Below are 23,049 nucleotides of genomic sequence, written 5' to 3' on the forward strand. Positions count from 1 at the left end.
CTAAAAAATGTATAGATCAGCTAGGCTGCCTGGACCAAGCTATGGCATGTGGTGTCCACTTTAAAATAAGGCCAGGTGACTTTTTATAAACTGCCCTCTTCCCATGAGCTAGGGTACCTGAGAGACCTATGATTTAATTCTCACTCATCTTTAAAAAAAAAAAAAAAAAAAGATGAGTGTGTGTGGCCAGTGGCCATAAAGATAGCATAAACTTCACAACGAAATAAGGATATAGGGCCGCCTAGGTGGTTCAGTCAGTGGAAGTGCCTGCCTTAGGCTCAGGTCATGATCTCAGGATCCTGGGATCAAGCCCTGAGTCAGGCTCCCTGCTTGGAGTCTCCTTGTCCTTCTTCCTTCTGCCCTCCCTTCTCATGCTCTCTTTCTCTCAAATAAATAAAATCTCTTTTTAAGATTTTATTTATTTGACAGAGAGAGGGTGATAAAGCACAAAGGGGGAGCAGGAGAGAGGGAGAAAGTGGGTCCCCTGTTAAGCAGGGAGCCCGATGCAGGGCTTGATCCTAGGACCCTGAGAACATGACCTGAACTGAAGGCAGACACTTAATCGACTGAGCCACCCAGGTGCCCCTCAAATAAATAAAATCTTAAAAAAAAAAAAAAAAAAAAAGGAAATAAGGGCTGGTTTGCCTCAGTGCAGGGTGGGGAAAGACCGTAAAACAGAATTAGACTTGAAAACACATTATTGAATAGTCCAAATTGTAAAACTCACTACCTGCAATTATTACAACATAAAAAAAGCATTTTTAACAAAAAATTTGACATTCAAAAAGTGAAAAAAAGAGCCTGATTTATAAATACATAAATATCCATGCACACTTTTACAATGATAGCTACTGGAAGAATGGACCTTTTAAAATTCCAATCTAGACAAGACTGTCATTCCAACTGCCTCTTTCCTACATGTTGGAAATACCAGGAATCTTAAGAGAGCTGCTGTGGTCCATGTCACATTCATCCCAGCCTCCTTCCTAAGCCTGTAGCTGATGGTGAAAATGTGATGAATCTTCTGCCTCAGCTCTGATGCTGGGAAAAAAAAGAAAAGGTTATTTAGCCATGTAGTCCAGCAAATCAAACTTTTAAATGAAAATACAGCAGTGAGAGTGGGTTATGGACATTGGGGAGAGTATGTGTTATAGTGAGTGCTGTAAAGTGTGTAAGCCTGACAATTCACAGACCTGTACCCCTGGGGCTAATAATACATTATGTGTTAATCTAAAAAATAGACAATAAATACGTAAAATACAGCAGTGAGGGGCGCCTGGTGGCTCAGTCGGTTAAGTGTCTGCCTTCCATTAAGGTCATAGTGCTGAAGTCCCAGGATCAAGTCCCACATCAGGCTCCCTGCTCAGCAGGGAGCCTGCTTCCTCCTCTCTCTCTCTGCCTCTGCCTACTTGTGATCTCTGTCTGTCAAATAAATAATAAAATCTTTTAAATAAATAATAAAACAAAATAAAGCAGTGATAGAATATGTACTACCTAGATGGAAAGTAGACTCAAATTATTTTACTACATACAGAAAATTCAACAAAACATTGAACATACCATCTATTTGGAAGCTAGAGCCTAATTTTCTTGTCTTGAGACACCTGTGATCTATAAATGTTGAGAATTTAAAGTGATAACAGAAATACCTGAAATATACCTTTCTTCATGGCATGCTCTTCAGTGAAGGGTGTTCTAAAAGCAGAATCACATAAACATACACTGTTCTAAATTAAAATCAGTTGAATCCAGGTAGTAATTCACAAGATTTCACACTGACTCAGGATATTTAGGAGATGTGAAGGTTATATATTTTTGGATTTCACACTATTAGAAACTGTAAATGCATGTCTTCAAATAGTGGCAAACTGAAGCAGATATATTCTTTCTGGGTGCTCTCTAGCACCTTTGGTAAATTTAAACTTGGCTTTAGACAACTTTTAAGCTGGGTGTGAAGAAATCATGTTGGCTGTCACCTTGTATTTGGATTTCCTTAACATTTAGCAGTATAAGTGAATCAATCTGAGAGTCTTTTCAGTAATCGGAGTTTTCAAGGTATGACCTATTTCCTAGCTAAGTCTGTCACTCCAGTCTTTTTGAGCAATGAAAAAAGCAAAATTCCTCAGGAAAAGCAAAATATGAGAAGTCTTTCCCCTTTTAGGAAAATGCAGTATCACCTAAAGAAACCATCATTACTCCAAAGGAAAAGAAAATCCCCTAAGACATCTTTCAAATTTCCCATAGGACAGACCAAGACTACGACAGCACAGAAGCTGCCACAGCTCTGGCTGCTGCAAGTATGGCCTTTGATACAAGGTCTTGGCATGGGATTTACTCATCCTGAGCTCGGGGCAACAGACTAGCCTATGGGGTGAGAATCAGCTTTTCTGTCTTTTTCTCTTTCTAGTGGATAAAGGGGAAAAGGTAGATCCAGTAATCCGACAAGCTGAATTTGTTTTATTACTCCAAAATACTCGCCACTTTATTTATTTATTTATTTGTTTGTTTATTTAAATTTTACTTATTTATTGAGAGAGAGCGAGAGGTAGAGAGCACAAGTTGGGGGGAGAGGGAGAGGTAGGCTCCCTGCTCAGCTCTATCCCTGGGCTCTATCCCAGGACCCTGGGATTATGACTCAAGCCAAAGGCAGAGGCTCAACCCACTGAGACACTCAAGCACCCCTATTTGCCGCTTTAAAATCACATCTTCTTTCACCACGGCAGTTGCTTTTCCATTACCTTAGAGCTTGCCAAAATTGGACATAATACACAGAAAAGCACTTCTTGAAATGCAAGTATGCTTGTTTTCCTGCCGCCTTGTTCCCATTTCACATCCAGTCACTTTGCGTACTGCCATTTCCCTTGTTGGATAAAAATGTTCTCAAGAAAAATGGGCCAAGAAATTAAGTTCACAAATTCTTTCTGTGAGCCGATAATGATAGCTTCCTAGTTAATCACTCCTCTTTCTCCATAAGACAGTGGCTTGGAAATATTAACTCTGACAGTCCTAGTAGTGACAGCCTTCCTGAGTGAGCTGCTGCCTTTTGTTAATTACTGCTCACTAGTGGGTAAAGCTGGTCCACCACAAAGACGGCTAGTAGAGGTGCCTAGGGTTGACTGTTCAGGTAACTGAGATTGTTTGCTCAATATATTTGTACTGAATCCAAAGAAAAATCATACACTGCAACCGTTTGACAAATACCACCTATCAGAGAACAATGCTCATTTCCTCTCTCAGACCAAAAAATAATAAGAGTTGGATAGACCACAGAGATGTATTTGCCTCAAAACTGTAGAATATGTATAAACTTTTAAACCTATTTTTTTAAGATTTTATGTATTTATTTGAGAGAGAGAACAAGCGCGAGAGTCAGCAGGGGCTCGGAGAGGGGTGGAGGGGAAAGAAGCAGCCCCCACAAGCAGGGAGCCAAACACAGGGCTCCATCCCAGGACGCTGAGATCATGACCTGAGCCGAAAGTGGATGCTCAACCGACTGAGCCAGGAAGGCGCCCCTTAAATCTTACTTTAAAGAAATTATGTCCTAAGTTACCTTCACTGTCCAGTCTCAAGATGCCAACAATGCCAGGTGATTCATTTCTACTTGCGAGCAGGCTTTAAAACCCACCTAAACTCTAATTTTAGAGCGGAGCATCTATTCTAGGCAGAACTACGACAAACACTTTCAGGTGCATGGCTCAAATATCAAGGGGTCTTTTTTTTTTTTGGTATGTGGGCTGGCAATGTTGCTTAATGTTTGCCAGCCTCTATCACATGCAAAAACTTCAGACAAGAGACAGAAGAACTGCTGGGAAGTCCCCAAGACTCTTTCCAGGGTGGGCTTCAACGGAGAAGGGACAGCCTTCAATACCACACAAGTCTGTCACAGCACACACATGAGAAGATTCCTTCTCAGGATAGAAATAAATAGAAGAGTCTTAAAAACTGGCAAAACTCTACAAACCCTTTAAGGATCTCACTTCTCAGGATTAACTGAGTTTCATTTTCATTGGTATCAATAGTCTAAAACTTGGCTACTAAGAAAACTTAAGTTTTATTTGAAGGAAGCCAAAACACACATAATGCAAAAGTGCTCTAGAAGTAGAGGCTCCCCGCAGGCTTCTTCAAGGTAGCTAGGTGAGTATGACTAGGCTGACGGCATGCATATCAATTACAAAACCTCCTTAGTTTCCCTTCGTCTGCGACCCAAACACCATAAAGGGTTCTGATCTCTTAATAGTCCAGAAAAACTATAAGGACTATGGCTACATATTAAGACAGAGAAGTATAGGGGCGCCTGGATGGCTCAGTTGGCTAAGCGTCTGCCTTCAGCTCAGGTCACTATCTCAGGGTCCCTGGGCTCCCAGCTCAGCAGGGAATCTATTTCTGCCTCTCCCTCTGCCTCTCCCTCTTGCTTGTTCTTTCTCTCACAGATAAATAAAATCTTAAAAAAAAAAAAAGAAGTATAACCAAATTTACTTGAAAAAACAAGTGTTGTTTTTTTTTTTTTCTAAAGATTTTATTTATTTATTTGACAGACAGAGATCACAAGTAGGCAGAGAGGCAGGCAGAGAGAGAGGAGGAAGCAGGCTCCCCGCTGAGCAGAGAGCCCGATGTGGGGCTCGATCCCAGGACCCTGGGATCATGACCTGAGCCGAAGGCAGAGGCTTTATTTAACCCACTGAGCCACCCAGGCACCCCGAAAAAACAAGTTTTAAGGACGGCAAAATACCTCTTAGGAGTAAAAAGCAAGGAAAGAATCTGCCACAAGCAATTAGGAAGTAAAAGCTGATCCTAGTCCTGCATAGGCATACTAAGGCAGCAAGCAACTATCTAGCTGCCCCAGGGCTGAGCCCCAGGAAAACTATTTGAAATCAAATAGGGTGTACTCTTTGAGACTGAAGTACTTTCTGGGAAGCTGATAAATTAATGTCCACAGATAAATGAATGGATAAAGATGATGTGCTGTTATACATATACATAATGGAATACTACTCAACAAAAAAAGATCTTGACATTTGCCACGTGGTTGGGCCTAGAATGCATTACACTAAGTGAAATATGACAGGTGAAGACAAATACAGTATGATTTCACTTATACGTGGAATCTAAAAAAACAAATGAACAAATAAAACAGATTCATAAGATACAGGAAACGAACTATTGGTTACCAGATGGGGGCGGTGGGCAACAGAGGTGAAGGGGATTAAGACGTACAAACTTCCAATTATAAAATAAATTAAGTCATGAAGATGTGATGTACAGCACAGAGAATACAGTTAGTAAGACTGTAACAGTTTTACATGGTGAAAGATGGGTAACTGTTAAGAGATTATTTTATAATGTATAAAAACATTATGAGGTATGCCTGAAACAAATGGGATAATGTAGATCAATTATACTTCATTAACAAATTTTAAAAAAAATTTAAGATTTTATTTATTTGGGGCACCTAGGTAGCTCAAGTCATTAAGCTTCTGCCTTCAGCTCAGGTCATGATCCCAGGGTCCTGGGGTCGAGCCCCATGTCAGGCTCTGGGGTCGAGCCCCATGTCAGGCTCCCCGCTCCTTGGGAAGCCTGCTTCTCCCTCTCCCACTCCCCCTGCTTGTGTTCCCTCTCTCACTGTGTCTCCCTTTGTCAAATAAAGAAGTAAAATCTTAAAAAAAAAAAAATAAAATTGTATTTACTTGACAGAAAAAGCGCACAAGCAGAGGGGGCAGCAGGCAGAGGGAGAAGCAGGCTCCTCAATGAGTAAGGAGCCTGATGCAGAACTCGATCCCAGGACCCTGGGATCATAACCCGAGCCGACAGCAGATGCTCAACTGACTGAGCCACCCAGGTGTCCAATATTTTTAAAATTTTTTAATGAAGGGCTTAGATCCTTGGAGAGTAAACAATATATTCTAACACATCAACATAGAAGCAGGGGCCATTAACTCTATACCATTTCAAATGCACTTAGAAATCCTGTTTACCTTTTTCATTAATTCACTTCTGGTAGTAAATTGTGGCAGGTCTTCCACTTCAATCCCATCAGCCATTTCCATCACTTTGTCTAAAAGGTCTTTGTTGTAACTGCACAATAAAAAGTAGTAAGATAAAAACCTTGAAGAAATTACTTGTCACTGTGGGCTAATGAGAAACTGCAAGTAGCTCAACTCTCAGCCTTCTGATGTGATAGTACAGGGAAATGGATACATGCTCAGCATCAGGTTAGAACACCGTTCCTCAGGTTTGTGGATTCATAAGTGGCTGTAAGGAATGCCAACAGAACAGGTATTTCAAGATTTACCAAAAAAAAAAAGGAAAGAAAAAAAAGATTTACAAAAATAGAGGCACTGTATATCTGGCAGTACATATTCATGGACACAGTATGAGGGCCAAAATGGTTTTTTTTAAGCACGTGCAATGTTGGTCTAATGTAAATTACATCATTTGTTCATCTGTCCAATTTTATGACATTTTCCTAGTCTTGCAGCCCATTAACCAGGATTTCCCAGGGGCACCCAGAAAACACAGGAAAAGCCTTTGGCACTGCTTCTCCGAATCCTGTTCTAATAACCCCAACATCTGAAAACAAAACCAAGTGGTTAAAAGGGCTGGAGGGAGCAGGTTACTAGGATCAGACAGCCAAAAGGGGCACAGAAACCAGGACTAACGCAAGTCATCTTACTATCCTAACACAATTTCAGGACACTAAAATAAAAGGATGTGGGAGCTTCAAGATTTGACACTTTCTTCACTGAGGTGGTACAAGGGGTGCCTTATCGAGCATTTCAAATCAGTCCCTTAAAGGTATACTATTTTCATAACAGGAAAAGCAAAGAGGCAAAGGCTGGCTCTAGCTAAGAGTCCAGCAGAGTGGGGAGTAGGGAGAAAAAGCCAAAGGACACAAAGTACATTCTGCCATAAATGGTAAAATCCACAATCCTGCCACAACACTATGGCCCTCTCTCAGCTCTTTCATATGTAAACTGGGGATCTCAGTTTCTGTGTCTGCACGTGGGTGGAAGGAGAAATTTAATATGTACTCCTCAAAGGTTTAAACCAATAGTATTTTTTTTTTTAAAGATATTATTTATTTATTTATTTGACAGACAGAGATCACAAGTAGGCAGAGAGGCAGGCAGAGAGAGAGAGGAGAAAGCAGGCTCCCCGCCGAGCAGAGAGCCCGATGCGGGGCTCGATCCCAGGACTCTGGGATCATGACCTGAGCCGAAGGCAGCGGCTTTAACCCACTGAGCCACCCAGGCGCCCCTAAACCAATAGTATTAATACAAGTAACCGCCCACCATAGATTGAGCTCTTGCTAAATAGCAGCCCCTGCTAGATGCTTTTTTCTTTTTTTTTTTTCCTCTTTAATACTGTAGTCATCACAACTCATTTTCCAAATGAGGAAACTGAGGCTCTGAGAGGTTAAATGTCCTTCCAAAGAGCTGGCTAGCGTGGGAATCAGCCATAGGCCGGGCCAGTGAGGCGGGAGGTTGGGGGCGGGATCAGCACTGGGCAGGGGTCAGCCCTACGGGAGGGCTGCGGGTCTGAAGGCAGGGGACAGGGTCAGCCAGCCCGCAGGGGTCCGCACCTGCAACCCAGGAAGAGGTGGTTGGCCCACACCATGGAGAGGGACAGCAGCTGGTCCAGGCGGCCACCGCCATCGGGCGGGTCGCGATAGTCGGGCAAGTGGCGCAGAATGAATTCCATGCGAGCCTTCCATTGCTTCTCACTCTCCGAGTAAGAGCGGAACTGCTCCGCGAAGTCGGCCGCCTGCCGCACCCCCGAAACTAGCTTCTCCACCGCGGCAGCCGCCTCGCCACCCACCATGGCGCCCTCCGCCGCTGAGGGCCGCACCCACCCGCCGCCTTCCCGACTCGCACCGCGCCACCTCCCCGCGGCTAGAGGGGCCCCGGCGGCGCGCGACTGCTCCGGACGACAGGCCTGGAGCGCCCTCGCCGGGAGCGGCGGCCTCATCGGCTCTGGCCCCTCAGACCTCCCCAGCCCCCTGCGCCTGGCGTGCGTCTACCTGGGGGCTGCAGGGGCCGTTCTCAGTCGACCCCGCGGGGAACCGGTAGGGAAACTGAGGCCCCCAAGCACCAAGACGGAGTGTCCCTTTCCCATTGGGCAGCTGGGTGCCAGCCTACAGAGCTGTGCTGTGACCTTGCCCTGAGGGCTCCCAGGGCACCCGGCGGCACACGGGTGCCCTCAGTTCTGAGGGCTTTATCTGTGTAGCTCCTATGGTGTGCTTTTGATTAATTCTCAGTCGTCCCAACACTCTTTCCGGTTGTGGCCCGTCTTCCTGGAGCGAGCCATTCGTCCAGTTGAATAGCTGCCAGGCCCTTTGCTAAATGCTGGGGATGCAAAAGAGCTAACTCCGATCCCTGGGCTAATGAACTTTGCCGTCTGCTGGGGGAGGCAAACACTGGTGAAATAATTGCTTGAGTGAAAAAGTTCAGCGTTGGCAGATGTTCATGAGGAGAGGTCCAGAGTGTTAGCAGCATGAATAAGCAAGGGACCTGATCCAGACTTGGAGATGAGAGAAATGTTGCTGGAGAGCCGAGGGATGAATTAGGAGTTAAACATGTAAAGAGAAGTAGGCCCTGGCAAGACTCGGCCTGGCCTGGTAAGAGAGAACACCAAGATGTGTGGAACAGGGTCCTAGAGTGGGGGACAGTGGAGGAGGGAGGCTGCAAAGATCAGCAAGGATAGTGGGCCATGGTAGGGACTGTGGTCCGGATCCTAAGAGGAATGCGAGCTTCTGAAGAATTTTAACCGGAGCAATGACAACCCCTGTTTCTTTTAAGATTTTATTTATTTATTTGACAGAGAGATCACAAGCAGGCAGAGAGGCAGGCAGAGAGAGAGGAGGAAGCAGGCTCCCTGCTGAGCAGAGAGCCCGATGCGGGGCTCGATCCCAGGACTCTGAGATCATGACCTGAGCCGAAGGCAGCGGCTGAACCCACTGAGCCACCCAGGCGCCCCAGAACCCCTGTTTCTTGAAAGGAGCCAGAATAGATGTGTCCACATGAGGTGAGCAGGTGAGACTAGCATAACTCTGGAGTCCGTTCAAGGGCCAGGTAGCAGGTCCACTGAGAGAAGGGCTTACTTGTAAGTGGTGAATTTCCCATCCCTGGAAGCATTCAAGTACAGGACTTGGGAAATCTCTTGAGCCCCCATCACCCTTGAAAGATTATTGACCTAAAAGGATGCCCCCTCATCCCTCATTAGTTGTGGGGAAAGTATAGAGCCAGGCCTAGAATTCATGATCCAGGTCTCCACTGCAGTATATTGTGAGTAGGATCCAGGGTTCAGAGGCAACTGTGCTGTCTGCTGCTTCTGCAGCTTCTGATGGGATGTCAGGACCCCAGCAGGCAGAAACCCCATGGAAATACCAGGCGGTGTAATGAGAAGTCTGTGCCTGCAGACCCAGCACCAGGCTCAGTGAAGTCCCATTATGGTTAGCAATAAGGAGGCATGCCACTCTCACCCTGGCAAGCAGGGAGAATATGAACAGTCTCAGCTTCTCCACAGCAATCAGAAATAGGTGCCCACAGCTGGGGCTGTCAAAATTGAGTGCAGATCACACTCTCTGAGGGACTTGTCGAAATAGCAGATTCCCAGGCCTGTCACTGGATGCTCAGAATCAAGGTTCCAGGTAACTGATTGCATCTGCCATTGACCCAATTTTGAAAGGCATTGATGAGGCTCCTCTGAACCAAATTCTTGGTCACCTGCTATACAGGTGAGAAGCTGGTCCTGAAATAGGAACCCAGGCTTTGTTATCAGCAGCTGTAGCCACACAGGTAACTTGGCCACTGGGGTGGGAAAAAGCTATGGGGTCATCCAGCAATAAGCTTATTTAGCATCATTTGGATAATGATGGGATATCTGCACATACATATATTTACCTACATGCAAATATACTCAAACATGCATGCGAGTTATAAGAACCCAAAAGTGCATAAATAGATATTATTAAAAATAATATGATATTGTTACATATTCTTTCAAGATGTGAAATTGTCTAGAGATGTTAGTATTAACATTTTACAAGGCCCTGTCACAAGTCCAGTTGTTGCCTAGGTTATTATTTCTAACATGTTGTTATGATTCAGATTTCCTCAGAATGGAGTACATATATAGACAAGGATCAATTTTCCTACCTCAACTTTTTTTCTTTTTAAGATTTATTTATTTATTTTAGAGAAAGCATGAGACAGCAGGGGAGGGGGAGGGAGAGAGAGAGAGAAAATCTCAAGCAGATTTCTCACTGAGCCTAGAGCCTCATGTGGGTCTCCATTTCATGACCCTGAGATCATGACGTGAGCCAAAATCGAGTCAGAGGCTTAAACAACTGAGCCACACCAGTGCCCCTTTACCTCATTTTTTTTTAAGATTTTATGTATTTAGGGGTACGTGGGTGGCTCAGTGGGTTAAAGCCTCTGCCTTCAGCTCAGGTCATGATCGTGGGGTCCTGGGATTGAACCCCACATTGGGCTCTCTGCTCGGCAGGAAGCCTGCCTCCCCCTCTCTCTCTGCCTACCTCTCTGCCTACTTGTGATCTCTGTCTGTCAAATAAATACATAAAATCTTTAAAAAAAAAGATTTTATGTATTTATTTGATAGATAGGGAGAACACAAGCAATGGGAGTGGCAGGCAGAGGGAGAGGAAGAAGTAGGCTTCCCACTAAGCAGGGAACATGATGTGGGACTCAATCCCAGGACCCCAGAATTATGACCTGAGCCGAAGGCGGTGCTTAACCAACTGAGCCACTCAGGTGCCCCTACCTCATCTCCATAAACAAACAAATAAACAAACAAACAAACAAAAACTCTTTATTGGGATTGAATTCACATGCCATAAAAGTCACCCATTTAAAGTATATAATTCAATGGTTTTAGTATATTCACAGATTTGCACAACTATCAACACAAGCTGAATATAGAACATTTCATCACCCCCAAAAGATACCCCATACCCTTTAGCAATTCCTTCCCATTCCCTCCAGCACCTGGCAACCACTAATCTATTTTTTTGTCTCTATGGGTTTCCTCTTCTGGACATGTAATATAAATGGAACCGTATGGCATGTGGTCTTTTGTGTCTAGCTCTTTCACTTCCATCATGTTCTTGAGGTTCCTCTATGGTGTAGCTTGTGTCAGTTCTTCATTCCTTTTTGTGGTCAGAAAACACTCCATTATATGGATATGCCTCATTCTGTTTATCCATTCATTATTTGAGGGGCATCTGGGTTGTTGCTACATTTGGACTATTATGAATAATATTTCTGTGAATATTCATGTACACATTTTGTGTGGATATACGTTTTCAATTGTCTTAGATATATAGTGGGTTGCTGGGTCTGTGTTTAACCTTTTGAAGGACTAGCAGATTGTTTGCCACAGTGTCTGCACCTTTCTAGATATTCACCAGCAATGTATGAGGGTTCCAGTTTCTCCAGTCCTTGCTATCGATTACTAATTCCCCTCCCACCCTTTTTTTTTACTATAGTCATTTTAGTGGGCACGGAGTTGTATCTCACTGTGGTTTTATATCTCCCTAAGAACTAATGATATTGAGCATCTTTCATGTGGTTACTGGCCATTTGCCTATCTTTGGAGAAATATCTATTTAGATACCTTGCCATTAAGAAAAAGAAAAATGTTATTTTTTATTTTTTTTTTAAAGATTTTATTTATTTGACAGACAGAGATCACAAGTAGGCAGAGAGGCAGGCAGGGGGTGGGGTTGGGGAAGCAGGCTTCCCGCTGAGCAGAGAGCCCAACGTGGGGCTCGATCTTAGGACCCTGAGACCAGGACCTGAGTCGAAGGCAGAGGCTTTAAACCCCTGAGCCACCCAGGCACCCAAATGTTATTTTTTAAGAACAGTTTTAGGTTTACAGCAAAAATAAGCAGAAGGTACAGTTTCCATCTCCTCCTTACCTCCCCTCCCTCCAGCTATCAACATCTAGTACCCTACATTTGTGACCTTGACACATCATTATCATCCAAAGTCCATAGTTTACATTAGGGTTTACCCTTGAAGTTGTACATCCTATGGATTTTGTTGAATGTGTAGGACATGTATCCACCATTATAGTAATATACAGAATAGTTTTGCTGCCCTAAAAATCCTGTCTTTTGAAGAGCAAAAATTTTAAATTTTGATGAAATACAGATTTATATCTTCTGAGTCACGCTTTTTGGTCTAAGAAACCTTTGCCTAACCCAATGACATGAACGTTTTCTGTTTTCTTCTGAAAGTTTTAGGTTTTACATTTAGACGTATGACTCATTTCAAGTTAATTTTTGTATATGATGCAAGGTATGGGTTGTCAAGAGGGATAAAGGATATAAGACTTTACCCTACTTGCAAGCTAACAAGTTACTGTGCCACAGTTTCAACGGCTGCTGATAAAAGACAGAAGCCTCCTACACAGAGACAAAGAACATTCTGACTCACAGCACAGGGAGCAGCATGGACTTCAGGTTTATGTTGGTTCCCCTTGTGCACAAGTTCCACAGGAGCTATGCTAAAGGGTCAGGTGGATGAAGTACAAACAGGTTCACAAAGTGGTTTTGTATCACAGCTGAGGAACTAATCTTAGGGAACAGCAGTCTTTTCATAAAGGACTGCATGCAAAGGTGCCCGACCTTTGGCCTAGAATAATACATTACATTTTTAATCTGGACAGTAAACAAACTTGCCCTTTACTCTGAAGGTAGACACTATCTCTGTTTCATGGACAAACATCCTTCAAACGACAGTCTGCAACAAATGGACAGTTAGTGTCTAACTCTTAGGATGTGAAGATGCATGACAGACCTACTGAGAAGTATGAGAATTGTCTTCCAACAAAAGTTCAGTTTTTTGGGGTTTTTTTTTGCATATGGTCGTCTAATTGGTCCAGTACGATTTGGTTTTTTCCATTCAATTATCTTAATATCCTTGTAAAAAATCAATTGACCATATTTGTGTGAGTCTATTTCTGGTTTCTATTTTGTGTCATTGATCTATGTGTCTGTCTTTTTACCAATGCTATACTGTCTTGATAAGGTTGACTCAGGAGTTAGCAAACCTTTTCTGTAAAGGGTGAGCTGTTGAATATTTTTCTTTGTTTCTTTTTTTCCTTTTCTTTTTCTTTCTTTGTCTCTCTCTCTCTCTCTTTTTTTTTTTTAAGATTTATTTATTTATTTGACAGACAGAGATCACAAGTAGGCAGAGAGGCAGGCAGAGAGAGGAGGAAGCAGGCTCCCTACTGAGTGGAGAGCCCCCATGCGGAGCTCAATCCCAAGACCCTGGGACCATGACCTGAGCCGAAGGCAGAGGCTTTAACCCACTGAGCCACTCAGGCACCCTCTTTGTCTCTTTTTTTAGCTGTTTAAAAATGTAAAAAACATTTGTATCTTGTAGGCCTTACAAAAACAGGCCGCAGGCTAGATTTTGCCCATGGACAATAATGCGCCAACCCGTGCCTCTAGCTTTATAAATCTTAAGATCAAATTGTTTCATTCCTCAGAACACAAAGAATTGTGTTCTTTTCCAAATTTGACTATTTTATTTCTTTATATATATTATAAGTATATATTGATTAATTAATTTTATTATTATAAATAAATTTATTTGTTTGTTTATATAAGTAATCTCCACACCCAACATGGGCCTTGAACTCAGAACCTCGAGATCAAGAGTCACATGCTCTTCTGACCAAGCCAACCAGGAGCCCCCTTTAACTGTTTTAGTCTATTGCTTTTTTTTTTTTTTTTAAGATTTTATTTATTATTTATTTGACAGAGAGAGATCACAAGTAGACGGAGAGGCAGGCAGAGAGAGAGAGGGAAGCAGGCTCCCCATCAAGCAGAGAGCCCGATGCGGGACTCGATCCCAGGACCCTGAGATCATGACCTGAGCCGAAGGCAGCAGCTTAACCCACTGAGCCACCCAGGCGCCCAGTCTATTGCTTTTTAATACAGATTTTAACATTACCTTATCAATTTCTAGAAAAACAGGCTGCTTGGTTTTTAATTGGGGTTGTATTGAATCTATAGATCAATTTAGGGAAAATTAATTTAGGGAAAATTAATATTGAATCTTCAAATTCATAAACATGGTATATCTCCCCATTTATTTAGGTGTTACTGTTGTTGTGTATTTTAAGACCTGATGAAACATTAGATTCATACATATATTTACTACTTTATTTGTTCTTCATTCCTTCTCTATCTCTTACCTTCCATGTGGTATCATTTTTCTTCTACCTGAAATATTTTGTTAACATTTCCCTTAGTACAAGTCTGCTGGTGACAAGCTCACTTTTTGTCAGTCTGAAAATGACATTATTTTGCCCTTTGTATTGCTTGTATGGCTGCACAACAAGCTTCTCTGAAACCTAATGTCTTAAAAAAAAATAAACATTTATTATCTAACAATTTGTATAAAACAGAAATTCAGGGGACTCCTCAGTGGTGCACTAGGTTAAGCATCTGACTCTTGGTTTTGGCTCAAGTCATGATCTCAGGGTCGTGGGGTCAAGCCCCACACTGGGCTCTGCACTCAGTGAGGACTCTGCTTAAATTTCTCTCTCCCTGGGATGCCTGGGTGGCTCAGTGGGTTAAGCCTCTGCCTTTGGCTCAGGTCATGGTATCGGGGCCCTAGGATCGAGCCCTGTGTTGGGCTCTCTGCTCGGCAGGGAGCCTGCTTCCCCCTCTCTCTCTGCCTACTTGTGATCTCTCTCTCTCTCTCTCTTTCTGTCAAATAAATAAATAAAATCTTTAAAACTGCTAAATTTTAAAAAAAAGTTTCTCTCTCCTTCTCCCTCTGCCCACTCTTGCCCCTCTCATGTGTACATGTGGACTCTCTCTCTCTCTCATGCTAATTATTGTTCTGGCTCAGGGTGTCTGATGGTGTTTCGGTACACTTGTTGGTTGAGGCATCATTTTTGTGAAGGCTTGTTAGGGCTAGAAGAGCAACCTCCTAGATGGCTATCTGCTACAGATCTTGGTTCTCACTACATGGACCTGCCCACAGGGCGCCTGTGTGTCCTCCCTCACAGGGCAGGGGTCTCTCTTCAGAGTGAGTGAACCAAGAAAGACCAGGGCAGGAAGAAACCTCAGTATTTTTTATGACATGGACTCATAGGTTATATAACATCACTTGTGATTACTCTGTTCATTAGAAGTAAGTCATTAAGCCCAGTACACAACTGAAGCAAGAGAATTAGGCTCCATCTTTTGAATGGAGTGTCAAAGAACTTGGGAATATTTATTTATATAATATAAATAATATTTAGTTTATAATATATTTATTTTGTAATATTTATTTTATAATAGAAATATTATAAATATTTTAAGCCATCATACTTTCTTTTCTTTTTTTTCTCTTTTTTTTAAAGATTTTATTTATTTATTGGACAGAGAGAGAGATCACAAGTAGGCAGAGAGGCAGGCAGAGAAAGAGGAGGAAACAGGCTCCCCGCTGAGGAGAGAGCCCTATGTGGAGCTCCATCCCAGGACCCTGGGATCATGACCTGAGCTGAAGACAGAGGCTTAACCCACTGAGCCACCCAGGCACCCCAATACTTTCTTTTCTTTTTTCCTCTTCTTTCATCACCGTCTTCCTTTTTCTCCTCCTTTCGCTCCTCTTCTTTCCCTCTTCTCCTCAGATTATCTTCTAGAAGCTTCCTCACCAGTTCTATTGATTGTGGCCAAAAACCTTAAGAGACTTCTAGAAGATACTCTAGAAAATGATCTAAAGTATTTCTCTTCAGTTTCTTCCTTTTTTTTCTTTTTCTTTTTTTGACAGAGAGAGAACGTGCACGTGCACAAGCAGGGGGAATGGGAAAGGGAGAAGCAGGCTCTCTACTGAGCTCTCTTCAGTTTCTTTTACTGCAAATTTATTTCTTGTGTCTACATTGCATTGGTTACTCGTCTAACATATCCTAAATATCTGAGTCTCTAGTATTTCCCTGTTAAGTAAATTGTTGCTTTTCTGATGTGAAAAAAAAAAACCATACTTTTTCATTTTGAGGAAATATCCATTGATACTCATTTTGCTGAACGTCTTGTTTTTAACCAAAAATAAGTATTTAATTTTACCAAATGCATTTTTAGTATCTATAAACACAACCATATAATTTTATATTTAGAACTATTAATATGATTTGTATTAGATTTTCTAATATTGAACTTCATTTCCATTTCTAGAATAAACTACAATTGTCAGAATTTATTATTCTTCCAGTGTGCTTTTGGATTCTACTTGCTAAAATTGTATTTAGGGATTCCTGGTTGGCTCAGTTAAGCATCTGCCTTCAGCTCAGGTCATGATCCCAGAGTTCTGGGATCAAGTCATACATTGGGCTCCCTGCTCAGCAGGGAGTCTGCTTCTCCATCTCCCCCTTTCCTCCACAGCCAGCCCCACTTGATCTCTCTCTCTCTCTCTTTCTCTCAAATAAATAAATAATTATTTAAAAATAAATAGAATTTGGGCACCTGGGTGGCTCAGTGGGTTAAGCCTCTGACTTCGGCTCAGGTCCTGATCTCAGGGTCCTGAGATCGAGCCTGGCATCAGGCTTTCTGCTCTGCAGGAGCCTGCTTCCCCCTCTCTCTGCCTGCCTCTCTGCCTACTTGTGAACTCTCTCTGTCAAATAAATAGATTAAATCTTAAAATAAATAAATAAATAAATAAATGATATTTTAAAATTTTATTTAGGATTTTTGCACTGATATTTATAAGTGACATTGTCCTATTTTTTCTTTATTCTTATTATATTTTGGTTTGAATCTACTTGTATTTGCTTTATGAAAAGAAATTATAAGTCCTTATTCTTTCCTAGATTATGGAGCATTTTAAAAATCACTGGAATCATCTGTTCTTTCAATGTTAGTGGATTTGTAGAATTCACCTGTAAAACAATGGTCCTGGAGTTTTTGGGATTTTCTGGGAGGGAGGGGTAAGCATTTGACAAATTTTGTCAAATTATTTTGACAAATTATTTTGACAACATAATTTTTTTTTCCTTTAAGGTTTTGTTTTTTGGTTTTGTTTTGGTTTTAAGTTTTTGTGTTTTTTTGACAGAGAGACAGCGAGAGAGGAAACACAAGCAGGGGGAATGGGAGAGGGAGAAACAGGCTTCCCACTGGGCAGGGAGCCCGATGTGGTGCTCCATCCCAGGACCCGGGGATCATGACCTGAGCCTAAGGCAGATACCTAACTACTGAGCCACCCAGGCGCCCCTTGACAAGATTATTTGTTAACATTATTATTTATATTTCATACAGTAATATATCTGCATATACGTATGCATAGTATTTTTATTCAAATTATTTAAACAAAGTATTTTATGCACATCATTCTATGTTGGTTTTCTACTTTTAGTTTTCTGACAAAATTACACATTTTTATAGGTTTTAAAATTTATTGGCATAAAATTTTATATGGTAGTGTCTTAACAGTTGTTGTTGTTGTTTGTAAGATTTGTTTATTTCAGGGGCAACTGGGTGGCTCAGTTGTTAAGCATCTGCCTTTGACTCAGTCCATGATCCCAGGATCCTGGGATTGAGCCCCACATCGGGCTCCCTGTTCCACAGGAAACCTGCTTCTTCCTTTCCCACTCCTGCTTCTGTTCCCTCTCACTGTGTCTCTCTCTGTCAAATAAATAAATAAAATCTTTAAAAAAAAAAAAAAGATTTGTTTATTTTAGAGAGAAAAAAAAGAGCATGGGGATTGGGACAGAGGAAAGGGAGAGACTTTTTTTTTAAGATTTTTGTTTATTCATTAGAGAGAGAGAACATAAGTAGGGGGCAGGGGTGGAGGGGCTGAGGGAGAAGCAGACTCCGTGCTGAGCAGGGAGCCCAATTTGGGGCTCCATCCCAGGACCTCCATCATGATCTGAGCTGAAGGCAGACAGACGCTTAACCAACTGAGCCACCCAGGTGCCCCAGGGGGAGACATTCTTAAGCAGATTCTGTCCTGAGCGCAGAACCTGACCAAGGGATCTCAAGACCCTGAGATCAGGGTCAAGACCTGAGGTGAAACCAAGAGTCAGGTGTTTAACCATTTGAGAGGCCCAGATGCCCTCTCTTACCACTTTTTGCTTTTTATTTTCTAATGTTTGTGTGACTATTTCCCTCCCTCTTATAATTTCTTATTTTGGGTGTTTGTACATTATCTCTCTCTCTTTGTTAAAGATTTTATTTATTTGAGAGAGAGAGAGTATGAGAGTGGGGAGAGTCAGAGGGAGAAACAGATTCCCTGCTGACCAGGGAGCACAAATTCGGGCATGATCTCAGGACTCCAGGATTGTGACCTGAGCCGAAGGCAGATACTCAACCAACTGAGCCACCCAGGCATCTCTGTTTTTAAGATTAATTTAGTTTGTGGCTTACCTAATTCATTAAATTTTTGTCTTTTTTTCTTTTTTTCAAGTTTTTATTTAAATTCCAGTTAGTTAACATAATTGAATTTTTCTAAGAACAAGCATATTTATTAAGTTCCACTATAGTTTTGTTGTATTAACTAATTATTTCTGTATTTATCTTTATTAAATTTTTCTTTTGCTTTCCTTTGGCTTATTTAAAAAATCCTTTTCTATGGTTCAGCTAGGTGGCTCAGTCAGTCAAATGTCTGTCTTCGGCTCAGGTCATGCTCCCAGGGTCCTGGGTTTAAGTCCAAATCAGGCTCCTGAGCAAGGAAACTGTTTCTCCCCCTGCCTGCTGCTCCTCCCTGCTTGTGCATTTTCTCTCTGTCTCTGTCAAATAAATAAATAAATAAATAAAATCTTTTTTTTTTTAAAGATTTTATTTATTTATTTGACAGAGATTACAAGTAGGCAGAGAGGCAGGCAGAGAGAGAGAGGAGAAAGCAGGCTCCCCGCTGAGCAGAGAGCCTGATATGGGGCTAGATCCCAGGACCCTGGGATCATGACCCGAGCTGAAAGCAGAGGCTTTAACCCACTGAGCCACCCAGGCGCCCCAATAAATAAAATCTTTAAAAAAATATTTTTGAGCCCATTTAATCCATTTATTTTTCTTTCATTTATGTTGATATAATTCTTCAAAGTAATGAATTTTTCTTTGAGTACTACTTTAGCTGAACTCATAGCTCCTTCTCCATGGTATGGTTTTTTTTTTTTTTTAAAGATTTTATTTATTTATTTGTCAGGGACAGAAGGAGAGAGAGCGAGCGAGCACAGGCAGACAGAGAGGCAGGCAGAGGCAGAGGGAGAAGCAGGTTCCCTGCCGAGCAAGGAGCCCGATGTGGGACTCGATCCCAGGACACTGGGATCATGACCTGAGCCGAAGGCAGCCGCTTAACCAACTGTGCCACCCAGGCGTCCCCATGGTATGTTCATTATTGTTTTTTTCTAGAAATTCTGCAGTTTTGAATTTATATTTTCCTTTGATCATGGAGTTATTTAATATAGACTCCCCATATATATCTATCCAAAGAGAAGGACAATTTTTGTTTGTTTTCTGAATATGTTGTAAGTGTCCATGTTTGTTGTGTTGGTATTATAAAATGCTGTCTGTATTATTTTTTACTGTGGGAATTTTTTTTTTAATTTTTTTTTAAAGATTTCATTTATTTATTTGACAGAGAGAGATAACAAGTCGACAGAGAGGCAGGCAGAGAGAGAGAGAGAGAGAGAGAGAGAGAGAGGGAAGCAGGCTCCCTGCTGAGCAGAGAGCCCGATGCGGGACTCGATCCCAGGACCCTGAGATCATGACCTGAGCTGAAGGCAGCGGCTTAACCCACTGAGCCACCCAGGCGCCCCTACTGTGGGAATTTAATGAGGTTTGGTTTGTGGCCTAATATATAATCTTTTATGTGTGTGCAAGTGTGTGTGTATGAATACTGCAGAGCACTTGAAAATAAAGTATGTTCTGTATTCTCAGGACACAATGTTTGAGGCAGATCACTAACACCACCCTTTTGGATTGTGTTGTTTGGACTTCTAGATCATCATTTACTTTTCACCACTTGATCTGTTTTGGATTGGAAAAGGTAAATCAAAGTCTTGTGTAATTAGTGTGTCTCTGTCTAAATCTCCTTGTATCTCTATAGTGTCTATTATATGAATTCTTGCTCTGTTATTCGGTGCATATTCATAACTTAAGTTTCATGATGAATTGTAGTCTTTAGCATTAAAAAGTACTTCTCTTTATCTTGGTTAAAGGTTTTGGTCCTGAATTTTATGTTGTCAGATACTAAGTTTTTTAAAGTTTACAATTTTTTGGTACACATTTCTTTGCCCATCCTTTCATTATTAGCCTTTCTAAATCATTTTGTCTTAGATGTGTACAGTCTAGAGTTGGATTGGACTTTGAATTTCATTTTGAAAACTGTTTAAAACTGTTTAATTTTATTTAAATTATTTAAATGTATTTTATTTAAATTATTTAAATGTATTTAAATTCATTTATATTTATTGAGATGGCAGATATATTTGTTCCCAATTCTGTCATTATTTTGTCTTGTGTTTTCATAATGTATTTTTGTATTTCCCCTTCTTCTTAATGTAGTTTTGATATTTAGGAAGGTCTGTAATTTCATTCTAGAAGTTACCTATGTAAAATACCCTTGATCCACTGTCTTCTGGCGTGGCATCTTTTGATTCCCTACTATGAGCACAATAAAATTATCTTTTAATCTAATCCTTTCCCCCTCTTCCCTCTTCCATCATAGAGTCAATAGTATTATCAGTCTTAGTGTTTATATTAAATATGCTTAAGCTTCTACTTGATTTGGAAATTTTAAATGCTATCCTTTGAATCTATTGATTTTAGGCAATTAGTAAGCTCATTTTTATTCCTATCTTCTCTCTGACCAGTGTTTTATTAGTAATGAGAAATTTCTGCATTGTTAAGGCATATAATATTTGCATTCTGATCTGTCACCCTGATCTCTATATTTGTTTCACTCTTATTTCTACAGTTAAATACATTCCAGTGCTCAAGGAAGGTCCTTTTACCCTGATTTCATCAGGCTCGCCAAGTGGTGCTGTAACTGCTGTTTTATAGTTCTAGGAGGTTCTTTGGAAAGGGCTCATGAAAAAATATTCCCTGATTTCTTACGGGTTTTTAAAATATTTGTCTTTAAGCTTTATACTTGAAGATCAGTTTGGTGGATAAAATTCTTGGCCCATGCTTTCCTTCCTTTGAGCGTCTTGCAGGTGTTGCTTCCCTGTTTGTGGTAGTGATTTTTGCCCTAGAAAAGTGGTGGAGTGGAGAGGTGGGACCAGAGGAGCTCACACTGTTACCATAGTGATGGACCTCTGACGTGGCTTCTGTGAGAAGTCACCCCCTCTGGATTTCAGAGTTTGGTTGAGGAGAGCTTCTCTGTCCATCTTTCTCCCAGAATTTTTTACAGACTTTGTTTCCAAGAGTACTTTTAAAAGTCCCCCCCCACCCTTTGGTGCTTCCCAAAGCTTTCCACTGTCCCCAGCAATCTCGCTTTGTTCAATTAAGGTCTTGTTCTTATAGTTCCCTTTTGGCATAGAATCTTCCCCTTCTGAGAGGGAATAATTGCTAGAGAGTTCTGAACTCTCTGAGGCTGTATTTCCCTTCCTCCCTCAAGGTTTTTCACCAGCTATTCTGCTTTTTTTCATCTTTGGCAACTCTTAACAACACTTTGGAAGTTACATCATATTTTCACCAAATACGTATTTGGCAGGTTTGTTGTTATCCTTGTTGAGTGTGACAATTCAGAGCCAAAACGCTTCTGAGTTCCTTCTGAAATGGAATGTTCTCCTTTTTTTTCTTTAAGATTTTATTTGTTTATTTGAGAAAGAGAGAGGGCATGAGCGGGAGCTGGGGAGGGGTGGTGTCAAGGGGAGGGATGGAGGGAGAAGGATAGGCAGACTCTCCACCAACAGTTCTGATCCTAAGGGGAAGATTGTCTTCCATATTTACTTTAGCTGGGATACTACATTTCTCACTTAATCATGAATTGTGACTAATAATTTTTTATACATTTGTATTTCTTTTTTTTTTTTTTTTTAAGATTTTATTTATTTATTTGACAGACAGAGATCACAAGTAGTCAGGAGGGAGGAGAAGCAGGCTCCCGTCGGGCTAGATCCCAGGACGCTGGGATCATGAGCTGAGGCTTTAACGCACTGAGCCATCCAGGCGACCCTGTATTTCTTTTTTTAAAAAATATTTTATTTCTTTATTAGAGAGAGAGAGAGCAAAAGCAGGGAGAGAGGCAGAGGGAGACGAGAAGCAGGCTTCCCACTGAGCAAGGAGCCCAATTTGGGACTCAATCCTAGGACCCTGGGGTCATGACCTGAGCAGAAGGGAATCGCTTAACCGCTTAACCAATTGAGCCACCCAGGTGCCCCATGTTCTTCTACTTTTAAGTTAGATAAAAAATTTTAATCAATGCCACTTATCCTTTCAATTGAACTTCTATGGACATGAAGAGGTTTATTTGTTTATATTTCCTTCTGACAGACTTCTAGAAGTGACATTCCTGGTTTAAAAGAGCAGTCACACTCTTAAAGCTTTTGCTGTTTTGCCAAAGCACCCTGTAGAAAGCTTGTTCCTACTTTGTACCAGTCACAGACTTCCTCTTTAAAGCTAGCGAATAGGGGCAACTGGGTGGCTCAGTCGCTGAACATCTGATTTTGGCTTAGGTCATGATCTCATGTGCCTGGGATTGAGCCCCACATAGGACTCTACACTCAGTGTGGAGTTTGCTTGTCCCTCTCTCTGCTCCTCCCCTCCCCTTCTCTCTCTCAAATAAATGGATAGGTAAAATCTTTAAAAAGAAATAAATACATAAAGCTAGTGAATAGTTATTGTAATCACTGCTGTCATGTTCTTGAATTCCCAAACTCTCCTGAGCAAAATCTTCCTTCTGTTTGTGCAGCTCCCTGCTTTGTAACTGCTGCACTGAAGCCCCCAGCCTAGATATGTTGGCACAGGGACAGGTGTCTGGAAAAACAGCAAGTCGCTTACTATTAAGAGCACGCAAAAGCTCTTCTGTTCTGGTTTTGGTCTTAAAAAGGGAGGCCAAGCCAACAGGTGAAGATGCCCCTGGAAATGGCTCAGGG

The 23,049-nt window shown here is 41.6% G+C and overlaps 1 protein-coding gene and 1 long non-coding RNA gene across 4 annotated transcripts in view; one reads left to right on the top strand and one right to left on the bottom strand.

The window, feature by feature from the left end:
• Positions 1–788: 788 nt before the first annotated feature.
• On the bottom strand, positions 789–7,882 carry CDKN2AIPNL (CDKN2A interacting protein N-terminal like). 2 transcript variants are annotated; one of them, XM_047731476.1, is made up of 4 exons: positions 7,580–7,882; positions 5,973–6,072; positions 1,650–1,695; positions 789–1,041 (listed from the first exon to the last, which is right to left on the bottom strand). In XM_047731476.1, exons 1-3 carry the CDS (start codon positions 7,816–7,818, stop codon positions 1,681–1,683), a joined length of 354 nt encoding a protein of 117 aa, XP_047587432.1. In that variant the 5' UTR covers positions 7,819–7,882; the 3' UTR covers positions 789–1,041; positions 1,650–1,680. The 2 variants fall into 2 exon arrangements, with proteins under 2 accessions (XP_047587432.1, XP_047587433.1); XM_047731477.1 differs by lacking the exon at positions 1,650–1,695 and having other exon boundaries at positions 7,580–7,878.
• Positions 7,826–23,049, top strand: part of LOC125100922 (uncharacterized) — an 85,249-nt gene continuing 70,025 nt past the window's right edge. For both annotated transcript variants that reach the window (XR_007127698.1, XR_007127699.1), the window contains exons 1-2: positions 7,826–8,062; positions 19,889–19,997. This is a non-coding gene — a long non-coding RNA (uncharacterized LOC125100922). The remainder of the gene's footprint in view (positions 8,063–19,888; positions 19,998–23,049) is intronic.

Source organism: Lutra lutra, chromosome 5, assembly GCF_902655055.1.
Source record: "Lutra lutra chromosome 5, mLutLut1.2, whole genome shotgun sequence".
In the NCBI taxonomy this organism is placed as follows: Eukaryota; Metazoa; Chordata; class Mammalia; order Carnivora; family Mustelidae; genus Lutra; species Lutra lutra.

Bases quoted from the DNA above. Each gene is read 5' to 3' on its own strand.
- CDKN2AIPNL (XM_047731476.1), bottom strand. From the start codon at position 7,818: ATGGTGGGTGGCGAGGCGGCTGCCGCGGTGGAGAAGCTAGTTTCGGGG. The intron at 6,073-7,579 runs GTGCGGACCCCT...TTTATTGTGCAG, and splicing joins CACCTCTTCCTGGGTTGCAG to TTACAACAAAGACCTTTTAG.